General features: G+C 39.2%; 1 protein-coding gene across 1 annotated transcript in view; it reads left to right on the top strand.

The window, feature by feature from the left end:
• Positions 1-12,352, top strand: part of LOC127972912 (carboxypeptidase M) — a 38,028-nt gene extending 25,676 nt beyond the window's left edge. The window contains exons 5-9 of the mRNA XM_052576906.1: positions 5,734-5,921; positions 6,625-6,795; positions 7,015-7,167; positions 9,616-9,764; positions 11,523-12,352. Of these exons, the coding sequence (XP_052432866.1) occupies positions 5,734-5,921; positions 6,625-6,795; positions 7,015-7,167; positions 9,616-9,764; positions 11,523-11,768 (907 nt within the window). The 3' untranslated portion in view covers positions 11,769-12,352. The remainder of the gene's footprint in view (positions 1-5,733; positions 5,922-6,624; positions 6,796-7,014; positions 7,168-9,615; positions 9,765-11,522) is intronic.
• Positions 12,353-12,965: the final 613 nt, after the last annotated feature.

The raw sequence follows: 12,965 nt of genomic DNA on the forward strand, positions 1-12,965 counted from the left end.
GGCACATAGGATTTAACGAGTGAGTTTAGGTAAGTTGGTGACTTGCCAGTGGTCGTCTTGTAGGCAAGCATCAGTACCTTGAATTTGATGCGAGCAGCTACTGGTAGCCAGTGTAACCTGATGAGGAGAGGAGTAACATGAGCTTTTTTTGGCTCATTGAAGACAACCCTCGCTGCTGCATTCTGGATCATTTGCAGAGGCTTGACAGTACATGCAGGAAGGCCCGCCAGGAGAGCATTACAATAGTCCAGTCTGGAGAGAACAAGAGCTTGGACAAGAAGTTGGGTTGCTTGCTCTGACAGGAAGGGTCTAATCTTCCTAATGTTGTATAAGGCAAACCTGCAGGACCGGGTCGTTGTAGCAATGTGGTCAGTGAAGCTTAATTGATGATCCATCACAACTCCTAGGTTTCTGGCTGTCATCGAAGGAGTTATGGTTGACGAGCCCAGCTGTATAGAGAAGTTGTGATTAATCAATGGGTTAGTTGGAATCACCAGTAGTTCAGTCTTTGTAAGGTTAAGCTGAAGGTGATGGTCATTCATCCAGCTAGAAATGTCACTCAGACAGGCTGAAATGCGAGCAGCTACCGTCGGGTCATCAGGCTGGAATGAGAAGTAGAGTTGGGTGTCATTAGCATAGCAGTGATAAGAAAAGCCATGCTTCTGAATGACAGATCCTAAAGATGTCATGTAGATGGAGAAGAGAAGTGGTCCAAGTACTGAGCCTTGAGGAACCCCAGTAGCAAGGTGGTGTGACTTTGAAACATCACCCCTCCAAGACACACTGAAGGATCTGTCAGAGAGGTAGGACTTAACCCACAGGAGAGCAGTTCCAGAGATTCCCATCTTTCTGAGGGTGGACAGGAGAATCTGGTGATTAACAGTGTCAAAAGCAGCAGACAGGTCCAGTAAGATGAGTACCGAGGATTTTGAAGCTGCTCTTGCTAGTCGCAGGGCTTCAGTAACCAAGAGCAGAGCAGTCTCAGTTGAGTGGCCACTTTTGAAGCCAGATTGGTTGCTGTCCAGGAGGTTGTTCTGTCCAAGGAACATAGAAAGCTGGTTGAACACAGCCCGCTCAAGTGTCTTTGCAATGAATGGAAGAAGGGATACCGGTCTGTAGTTTTCAAGAAGCGCTGGATTTAGAGATGGTTTCTTGAGCAGTGGGCTTACCCGAGCCTGCTTGAATGCTAAGGGAAATGTTCCAGATTGAAGAGAGGAGTTGATAATGTGAGTAAGTGAAGGTATGACTGAAGAAGAGATCGCTTGAAGGAGGTGAGTGGGGATAGGATCAAGTGGACAAGTAGTAGGATGATTGGAAAGGAGATATGTTTTGTCATATCTGGAATTTGACAGCCCCAGTTCCAGTTCCCTAGAGAAGATCTCGTTTACGTCAAAACTGAAACCAAGCCATTCACACAGAACACACATTTCGCACATTTTTCTAGAGGGACATCTATCACCGTTGCCCTCATGTCTCACACAAAAGAGCCACATGTTTAGAAAGCCATGTAAAATTAATGCAAGTTTAACTCTGAAAAAACTTATCTCGAGACTTTATGGCAGGGGTTTTCCCCCATCCCACTGCAACTCATGAAAACGTACTCTGTTTTTGTATTTGTTTTTGTATTAAACTTTGAAAATATATATGGTGCTGTTTTGTTTATAGTTGTTTGAGCAACTTAATTATTATTGGTTTATAAATATTATATTAAACATTATGCACTTTTTTTCACAGATAGTCATGTTATCTTATGCTTGGAATAAACACTGCGCCCTTTTGTTTCCTCAGGAGAGAAGCCAAAAGCATTTATTCACCGTAACTGAAATTATGCATTTTAAATTAGAAAATAATTCAAATTTTGATATTGAAGTACAAAATTCTAATTTGGTTTTTCAGTCATTTTGACAGCCCTTTTCTGCATTGATCACTCCACAGCCACAAAGCACAACATGAAGACTATTAAAAGTCTCTCACTTAGAGATGAATGGCTCTCACCCATCCAGACGCCCCATGACAGCCCTGATACTCCTCCAAATTATACTGACAGACCTTGAGTGCAGACTGACAGAGATTTTATGGCTGCATGTGTGCATGCTTAGAAATCTAACTGAGAGACAAAAAATGTGTGTGTGTAAAGTTGCACTGATTTCTAGTTTCAGAATCCTGAAAACACCATGATAGATCAATTCCAGGCTGTCATTACAAATAAACAGTGGTTGAAGGAAAGTACCTTCCTTTATCAATCTATATGTCTCAGTGGAGCAATGTGTCTCTTTTTAGACTGACCCAGGATGAGTTATCCTAACACAATCCTGAGGTTGTAAAAAAAAGAAATGGCCAACATTGGTCACAGGTACAGAAAATAGACAAGACGAAGCCTGCAGCGATCCGTTATGCCCCATCAAACTAACAGCTCACCACTAATGGAAACCTCAAGAGCTCTTTTAAACAAATAGTTAATTGAGCCGAAAGCTGCTAATCAACCATTTTTACGCCCGAGTCGGTTTCATGCCACATCGATCATCTTAAGCATCCACCGTGATTTAGATTCAAGGGTCTTAAGAGAGAAATCATGTGCCTGGATGAGGCCAGCAATCAGTGAAAGAAAACAACCCAGGGCCAATCTGTTCCAGAGACACACGAGAGTGGATTTATGTGGCACTTAATCGGTTTCAGAAACCTTTCAAACAAGTTGAAGAGCTCCAATATTTGTGAGAGAACCTGGCATAAACAAGCTCGTCTCTACTATTGAGGATGAGAGTGGACGCTAGCTTTTAAAGACTTTTCTGTGTTTGAACGTCAGCTAAATGTTGCACACATACAGTTTATTGTGCTTGGGTTGGTCTTCTATGCATTTTGATGTCGACCACCCAGGGAGACTTGACTATTGAACCTCAAAACCTCTGAACAAAACCCAGCCAAAACAAGTAAACCTGTTTGTTTGTGTTAAACCATTGTCATTGTTGGCCTCTGAGCTGCATTAGACTGACATGTGTGTAACTCTTAATTTGGGTTGCTGTTTTTCTTTTTCACAATAGACTTTGTACACTACAATGTAAACTTTATATATTTGAGAGGGTTTTTAGTTAAACATAAATAAACAAGTTGTAAAGTGTAAAATATTTTTTTTTATATATATTTGTATTTTCTTTTCTTTTTTAATATAGCAATATATTTCAGCTTGTGCATCCAGACCTGCTGGTTTAGCTCTGCTGCATTTGATGACTGAGAGAGGCTGTTAAAAGCACTTCAAAGCATTGCAACTGTAAGCAGATAGGAATCCCTGAGGGACACACTTCTGTATAGCATAGAGAGGGTGCTCCGTGTTCAGGATTAAGAAGGATCGCTCCACCCGTCAGCATCACGGCGAACACTATAATCCACCCGCACAAATTTAGACCTGTCAGCATGAGCTAATGCGAACGGCTGTCACCGGCCTGTTAGTTCACTTTCTGATGTTCTTCATCCTTTAAGATTTTGGTGTCAGCATAAATTCAGGCTGCCAAAAGAATCAGGTTATTTGTTGTGAATGTGTGAAAGAAACGGGCATGTAATGGGGTACTGGAAGTAGAGTCAGCATCTCTAAACAGTGTTTGTTAATCATTAATAAAAAATAAAAAAAATAGCCTACGTAATTGTGAGGTGAAAGAATGGGGAAATAAAATTCTGACTGTTTTGGGGTTGTCATAAGCAGACACTGTTTTGTTCACTGTTGATGACTGTAGATTTGAATTATTTGTTATGAGCAGGCCACTTCAAACAATTGAATGCATGGCATTCACAATGCTCAACGCATCCCATGTCCCTCGTATGTAACTTATGAAACGTTTTGCGAATTTCCATTCTGTCAATGTAACACATTTCACTCCTAAAGTAGCAGTGAAAATTTCAGAACAAGATCTGTGTTGTGCTGATGAGCAGTTTAACCGTTTAAATAGCATAGATGGTTTTTGTTAGATTTTGCTTAACGTGATGGAAGTCTGAAATTAATAAGACACATTAGTCATTGCATGGCTCTCTCAGGTATGTGGTAGAGAAAGTTAAACCATCTCCCGTAAGAGAATGTGAAAGGTTATAAGCTATGACATTCGTCTTCATGAGAGTAACACAGACGCATGGGCTGAGCCTGGTTTCCAAGCAGGGGAATGCACATGCAATAATGTCATTATTTTGGTTTTCTTTGCAAACAAAAAGTATTCTCAAAAATATCTTAATTAAGTGTTCCGAAGATGAACAAAGGACATAAAGGTTTGGAACAACATGAGGGTTAATAATTAATGACAGACATTTTTTTGGGTGAACTATCCTTTTAATTCAGTACTTCATTGATGCACCTTTACAGCTTCAAGTCTTTTTGAGTATGATGCGACATGCTTTTCACATCTGCATTTCTGAAGCTCTGTCAGGTTGAATGGGGGCCGGCAGACATTTTCAGGTTTCTTCAGAAAAGCTTGATTGACTGGGCCACTCAAGGATACTCACAGTCGACCATAAGCCACTCTTGCTGTTTGCTTAGGGTCATTGTCCTGTTTGAAGGTGAACCTTCTTTCCAGTCTGCATTTCTAAATGCTCTGGACTACGTCTTCATTAAGGTCCCCGAGTCCCCGAGTCCCTGCTGCTGAAAAACACTTCCACAACATGAGACCGTTACCACAACACTTGACTGTTGGGATGGTACTGTGCAGGTGATGAGCAGCAACTGGTTTTCTTGGAACTGAGGTTCATTAGACCAGAAATGCAAATTTCTAGTGGTTTTTCATGCGTCTTCACAGACTACATAAATTGAGTCTGGCCACACCACCATGAAGCCCAGATCAGTGGAGTTGGGTTGCAAAAAGGTGGACATTTTCCAGTAAATTTCAGAAATATTCTAGAAATTTTGGAAACTTTCCAGGATTTGGAATATTCCAGGGATTTTTTTATTTTATTATTTTCAACCCCTTTGAAACCCTAATAGAGTATTGCTGTGATGTTTGTCCTCCTGTAAGTTTATCCCACAATTGAATTCGGATCAAATATATGATCATGGAGCTCAACTAGAGTGACCATCACATTCTTGGTTACAACTCTAACCAAGACCCTTCTCCATCAATTGCCCAGTTTAGCCAGGAGGCCAGCTCTAGGAAGAGTCCTGCTTTTTCCAAACTTCCATTAAGGATAATGTAGGCTACATGCTTCCGTCAATCTTTGATGTAGCAGATTTTTTTTTTTTTCTGAGCTCTTCCCAGATCTGTCTCAACACAATCCTGTCTCTGAGCTCTAACATGCAGTTTCTTTTGACCCCAGGGTTTGGTTTTTGCTGTGATGTGCATTTTTAGTTGTTAGACCTTTCGTTGAGCTGTGTGCGCCTTTCCAGATCATACACATTCAATTGAATTTGCAACAAGTTAACTCTACTCAAAGTGTAGTAACGTATAGAAATGATATGAATGCTCCCGAGTAAAATTTCAAGTGTCCCAGAAATATGAATATGAATACTTGTGCAGTGTACTTATTTGACATAAGGCAGTTTAACATAAGAACGCAACATAAAATGTGAAAAAAGGGGTATGAATAATTTCATAAGGCACTGTACATACAACTGAACTGCAATTTGTGTACAATTTAAGTATATAAAGTGAATTAACTTGAAAGTTGAAATGTGCCAGAATGAAGTTAATATTCTCAATTATTTCCAAAAAGCCAATTTATTGAGCCTTTTCTTCTGTGAGTAACCCATTTCCCCACCCGCAGGTATAATAAGAACGGGGTGGACCTGAATCGTAATTTTCCGGACGCATTCGCGGGTAATACAGAGCAGGAAAGGGAGAAGGAGGTCAGGGCTGTGATGGACTGGCTAAAGACAGAAAGTTTTGTCCTCTCAGCCAATCTACACGGAGGAGCGGTGGTGGCCAGCTATCCCTACGACAACAGCAATGGAGGTCAGTTGCCAATGAATCCATAGCAGTAACTTTTCTTTTTTTTTTAAATGATGGAGATTTATGTTTACCCTATAAAGCTTACTTGGACTTTGATATGGAAATTGTAAGGCCTTCTAAATGTAGATCTACCACAAAAATGGAAGTTCAAAGACAAAATTACATCAAATATTTTTAGATTAATAATAATAATAATAACTATTATTATTACAATGCAATTTTTCACAATAGCCTTTCATATGCTAGGCTTTACAGGGTTGAAGGCATAAATCCAATTCTGAAAGCAGAAAGTTTTATTATTATTCTGAAAAGCAAGTAAAATGATTGTTTGCTGTAATGTCACTATGGACAGTTATAGTCTTAAAAATAATTAAGGTATTATGCCTTACAAAAAGCATAAAGTTAGTTACACTTTATTTGAAGGTGGTGTGATACATTTTATTTTATACATTATTAACTACATGTAGACCTACTTACTATATTATGGTTCGGATTAGGGTTTGGCATAGGGTTACGTGCATCTAATTATGCATAATTGTTATTATAATTGTTATTATAACAAGTATATGTTAGTATATGTAATATGTCTAACAAGGACACCTTAAAATAAAATATTACCAAAAAGTTTTAACACCACTGTCTTAATGATGAATGTATTGGAATGTATTTCAAGTCTAGCATTGTAATGCCATTGACTTTAATTCAGGAAACGAGCTTCAGAAAGGTTACAGCATGTCCCCGGATGATGACGTGTTTATCCAACTGGCAAACACCTACTCCTACAGCCACAGTGAAATGCACAATGGAAAAGGCTGTTACGGTTCGCCAGACTTTACCAACGGCATCACTAACGGATATTACTGGTATCCTCTACAAGGTAAAAATATCAGCATAAGTTTAATAATTTTTCATGAGTGTACCTGCAAACATAGCTGATATATGCAGTAATTGTAACAAATACATTTGTGGTCCAATTAATGTAAAGTAGGAAAAAATTTTTTTTAATTTAATGATACTTTTGAGACATTCAGATAATTTTTTGCAGTGTTAGTACAAATTAATAGTTACGTACTAGTTTCATGTGTTGTTCTCTTAGGTGGAATGCAAGACTATAACTATGTGTGGGCACAGTGTTTAGAGCTCACACTGGAAATCTCTTGCTGCAAATTTCCTCCAGAGGCGCAGCTTCCCGGCCTATGGGAGGCCAACAAACCCGCACTTCTGGCTTACATACAGCAAGTACACCTAGGTAAGTGCAATGAGTAATGTTAAGTGTGATTTGTAGCAGCATTGATAAGTAGACCTATTTATTACTGGAAGTGATTTTGGTTCCATGAAGAGGGTAGGAGGTTTCAGTTTCACTTTGTTACTTAAATGGCCACAATTGTTTATTATTATTTTATATATATTACTAAAAATATGATAAATTGAAATCATGAAATATATAGAAATGTAAACGGTAATATATTGTTTTTTTGTGGTTTTTTTTGGATCTCTAATAGAATATTTGAATATATTCACTGAAATAAAAGTATGTAACATTTAAAGGGTTAGTTCCAAACCTGTAAGACCGCCATTCATCTTCAGGACACAGTTTAAGATAATTTAGACTTAGTCCGAGAGCTCTCAGTCCCTCCATTAAAGCTGTGTGTACGGTCTACTGTCCATGTCCAGAAAGGTAAGAAAAACATAATCAAAGTAGTCCATGTGACATCAGAGGGTCAGTTAGAATTTTTTGAAGCATCGAAAATACATTTTGGTCCAAAAAAAAGAACACAACATTATTCAGCATTGTCTTCTCTTCCGTGTCTGTTGTCAGTCCGCGTTCACGACTCTGCAGTGACGCTGCTGATGTAAGTCACTGCAGTAGTGATGGGACGTTCGGTTATTTCCAGCGAACAGGTTCTTTCGGACAGTTCGATTCAGTAAACTGGTTGAAAAAAAAAAAAAAAACGGTCCACCGGTTCTTTTGCACTCGGCGTAATGATCTTCATTGCTGATGATTACCCTTCATGCAATCCTTCGGTTTACCCACGCTCATAACATTAGCACAGAATCAGTTCATAATCACCAAGAGAATCAGTTCGGTTCAGACGCCCTGTGTGTCAGTCTGCTCCACGCTGAATCACGCATGTGCAGTATCATCCGCTCTTTTCGTTCGTTATCTGACGCTGCTCTGTGTTCATCTTCAGTTCTCTCTTCACAGCAGTTCAGTCAGTGTACTGAGTACATGAATTACTCCAGGATATTGGTTTGTTTTAACTCAGATGGAGTGTCAGCCACATAAAAAAAAGTTAACAGCTTAAGTCATTTGTGGATTAATGTGTATTGGAGACACGAACCATTTCAAACGATTCCGTTAGATTCGGTGAAGTGGTTAAACCAGTTCAACCGAATGATTCGTTCGCAAACTGGACATTCTACACTGCAGTGTTGTAAACGCGCTCACAACAGACACAGAAGAGAAGACAATGCTGAATAAATGAAAAAGGTTTCTTTTTTTTCTTTTTTTGGAACAGAATGTATTTTCGATGCTTCAACAAATTCTAACTGACCCTCTGATGTCACATGGACTACTTTGATGATGTTTTTCTTACCTTTCTGGACATGGACAGTAGACCGGAGGTCTTACGGGTTTGGAACGACATGAGTCATTAATGACATAATTTACATTTTTGGGTGAACTAACCCTTTAACAGGTGAGTTAATTTAATCAATTGAAAATGTACCTTTTTTTTGGCTAACATGTTTCTGCACAACAAATGTTTGTTGTTTGTCAGTGGTAATGTATCTGTGTAAGTCTTAAATTTGGGTTAAGACCTTTGAGTTTGTTTATGAAATACTGATAGTTGTATAAAATGAAAGGGTAAAATTCTGATGAAATGAACTTGTCAGAGCAGCTTTTGAAATGAAGTTCACGGGTAGCATCTCATATAGTGAGAGGGCAGGTGCTAAACACACAACTATCATCAGGTGCACTCGAGTATGTGCGGCAGACAACCATGCTGCTCATTCACATATAGCTGTGCCAATTTCACATCAAAATAGCAGTGGTCACTACTATTCTAGATCTTGATTTGATTATACATTATAGATATTACACATCTGTGTGTTAGTGTTACACTGTAAATGCCATGGCTGGATTCTGTCTGTTTTCTGTATTTCATAAATCATTAAAATTTAAGGCGAGTGGATTATTGTGGCACAATAAGCATACCCGGTTACAGTCACAATTAAATTGCATAAACAGACACTGTATCATCCCTGACCTTTAGCAACAAGATAGTCTCACAGGATAGTCACAAAGGGACAAAGGCACTGTCCACACCCAGCATTGACACAACTGTCACTGTAATCCATCCGCAAGTGAACCGCAGGATTTGTAGCCAACACTGCGTTGCCACACATTGTAATAGAGACTAACTAGAGCAGCAAGTGTCCTTTTAGACCTCACAGAGACCACTAATTATGGTCAAGTTACATTTGACTTTGTAAGATAGGCCGTGCACCTTTTTTATGCAAAACAGTGTAGAAAAGCAAGACAACATTTTTTTCCATTTGCATATAGAGTAGTGTTCCCTGTGATTGCTGGATGTTCTGATATAAAGTGGCTGCTTATGGAAAAGAGGCCACCCCAGATATGAAGAAAAGTACCTTTCTTATGAAAAAGTAAGACTGACTGGTTGATTCTGCACAGGGGTGAAAGGAGTAGTGACGGACTCGTACGGGATGCCTGCCGTAAACGCCGTAGTGGAGGTAGCGGGGAGAAGAAACCTTTGTCCATTCAGGACGGATCATAACGGGGAATACTACAGACTTCTGCTACCCGGCAACTATACCATCACAGTAAGCTCAGTCCCTCTCGTGAGGATATTCACAGCTGATAGTGTTAAGGAGATTTCATTGATTTCAATTGTGTGATTTACTCAACATTCTTCCACAATAGTATCACAAAATGACTGTATATTTAGGAAAAGAGCGATAAGTAATTGTTTTAAAGGGCTAGTTGAACTGTAAGTGTTGGTGGTCTTTGAATCCACCAGGGATTTAGTCAGCAAGTATAGACTGACAGTAGGCTCCACATAGGCGGGCTGTTTTCATGTGCCTTAGTCCAGGAAATACGGTTCATTGAGGAGAAATTAATTGTTTAACTGTAAAGTTGGGGCCAAAGGCTTCATTCACTCAGACTAAATAAAAGGTTTATATTTTTAACATCAGTTAGATAGGAAATTCCCAGAGTTAAGCCCTGTTCACACCAAGCACGATATCGTCTGCTATTCTGAGCGCACGTGTCTCTGCCGCTTTAAATCCTCGAGCTCGTTATAGCAGGATGGATTCTGATTGGATGTCAATGTTTGTATCATTCATCAGCTGGGAAAAAAATAGTTCTGAAAACGATACCATTTCTTGTAGTGTGGACTCTGCTATTCTTTAATATTGAGAACGAGATTTCAAACTATATCGTTATCGTGCTTGGTATGAATGGGCCTTTATAATGGATAAACAGAAATGGGATAGAGGCATTTTTGTAAATTAGTATCAGAAAGGTTCAGGTATGTTTGTTAACCAGATTGCATTTTATGGATTCATTCCATTTATTTGGGAAGAACACCTAGAGACCCTAAAACTGCACGTTTTGAGAAAGTTGTGGAGTATGTTTCATTCATATGTGAAGCCAGAGGGCAGCTTTGTGCTCGAAGTTCAGAAGTGTGATAAAGGCATTATGCTATTGTTGTAGCTAAGCAAACATAGATGGAATTATTTTCAAGGAAACATGAGGGGAGGAAAAGATGACAGACACAGTATGTAGGTATGATGTAAAGCAAATTTACTTATAAACATAGCTACACTTGCCATTTACTTGAATTTAGCTCCAACAATCAACGTCCTCCTTAGCCACAGGTGAGTTGGATCAGGTTTGTAGCTAAACTGTAAGAGTGCATTTCAAGGGATAGTTGCTGTTCTCAGGGTTGCCAACTCTCACGCATCTGGCGTGACACTCACGCTTTCAGCATCAACCTCATGCTGAAGTCCAAGCTTGAGTGTCATGCCAGATGAGCGAGTTGGCAACCCTGTGTTCTGTTATCCACATACATACCTCAGCACTGTGCATTCACAGCTTCTACTTTAAAACAATAGTCTTTACAAGCAGCACATACAATGGAAACCCTGAAAACATTAACACAGAGGTACAAATTCACCTGCATCAAACCTATTACACAAGCTTCATAAATATAACAGTTGGGGACACTGCCTGCAGCCAATCATGTAGACCAGGGATAGGCAACTCCTGTCCTGGAGGGCCACTATCCTGCAGAGTTTAGCTCCAACCCTAATTAAACACACCTGAACAAGGCAATCTGTGTTTTTTGGGATTACTAGATAGATACAGGCAGGTGAGTTTTTATGAGGGCTGAAGCTAAACTCTGCAGGACATTGGCCCTCCAGGACCGGAGTTGCCTATCCCTGATGTAGACTGATCTTCTGTCTCCTGCCGTTCACAAAAATTGTATTAGTCATGCCAATAAAGAAATGTGTAGATAGTTATTTCTTTTGATACAGACATTGAATAACACTTACATTTGTGCTGCTCCATGCCTCCAGGTGACGTACGCAGGACACAACACCCTCAGGCAGACCATTCAAGTGCCGTATGGTCCAGACACATTCTCCGCCCTCACACACAACTTCTTTCTTCAAAAGAGTGACTATAGCTCAAAAGCAACACAACTACCCCCGTCCTGCACCACCGCCAACCTGGGAGTCCCGCAGAGCGACAGTGCCACCCTGCTGCCCAGTGTGTTCACTACACTTACCTTATTACTCCTCCAAACACTGCTGCTGTCCTGAGGGAGAGCACACTTTTAATCATCAGGGACATGCACATTTTATAATTTCCATCACAAATTATTTTAATCTTTTGTACAAAATCATAATATATATACACAATTAGTTTCAACATTGGGAGCATTTCAAGAATGTCCACAACCCACTGAGGTTGTGATGACAGTTTTTAGAGCGGTTACCAATTCTTTGACCAAAAACCTCAACTGCATTACATTGAGTTTTAAACTCCCTATGTTTCACTTATAATTGTGTCTAATTTTTAAATATGCCTACATATCTATTCTCAGTTGTGCAAGATGCTATTACACTGATGAATGAAGGCTATAAAAGTTGAAGGCTGAGTGCATGTGAACAATACTATAACATACACATTGTAACTGTTGGAGTCTTGACTTGTTTGCTTTATCATTTAAAGATTTCCAGATACTGTGTCAAGTTAATTACCTTAACCTCATTTGTACATCTTCAGTGTCTCTCTGCAGCTGTGTAACATGAAAATGAAGCCAAATGAAACCCAATGTGCTCTCTACCTCACTCAGACTCATGTTAAAAACTGACAGTGCCTTCAATAAACATGTCAAACAGGATCCGCTGTCTCCTTTTTCACAAGTCGCATATTTAAAACATGTTGAAAACTGTCCTTGTAAGGTGACCAAACTTATTTATAGTTACAATCATTTTTTTTTTTTTGGTCTAATTAAACAAAACCTGACAAAACTATATTTTATAATTTTTTCAAAACAGCAACATACCACTGGGATACATGAATATCATTGAACCTTAAAAGCTCATACTTTCCCCCTGCAAACAATATAGTGTCAAATTAAATTTGCACTAAATTAATGCTTGCTAAACATGGCAAGACAAACTTCAAACAAAAAAAGATAAAGATAAAATCAACCCAGCTAGATTATGCTGTACAATTATAAAATGCATGTTATTTTCAACTATTTGTGCCTATAACTTTAACCAATCTGGCCATTATTCATAAACACTCCTAAACTTTGGCTAATTATATCAGTAACAAGTGACACACTTTCCTGAAACAAATTATGTCACAGATAGCATCTCAGGCAGACTTTGAGACACCCCTCCTCTTTGCCAGATCCAAGACTGAAAGGCACCCTCCAAATTATTACTACAAGCTGCCAGACACTTATTATTATTATTATTACCACCCTGATTTTACTACATATCTAT

This window comes from Carassius gibelio, chromosome A4 (genome assembly GCF_023724105.1).
Source record: "Carassius gibelio isolate Cgi1373 ecotype wild population from Czech Republic chromosome A4, carGib1.2-hapl.c, whole genome shotgun sequence".
NCBI classification, from domain to species: domain Eukaryota; kingdom Metazoa; phylum Chordata; class Actinopteri; order Cypriniformes; family Cyprinidae; genus Carassius; species Carassius gibelio.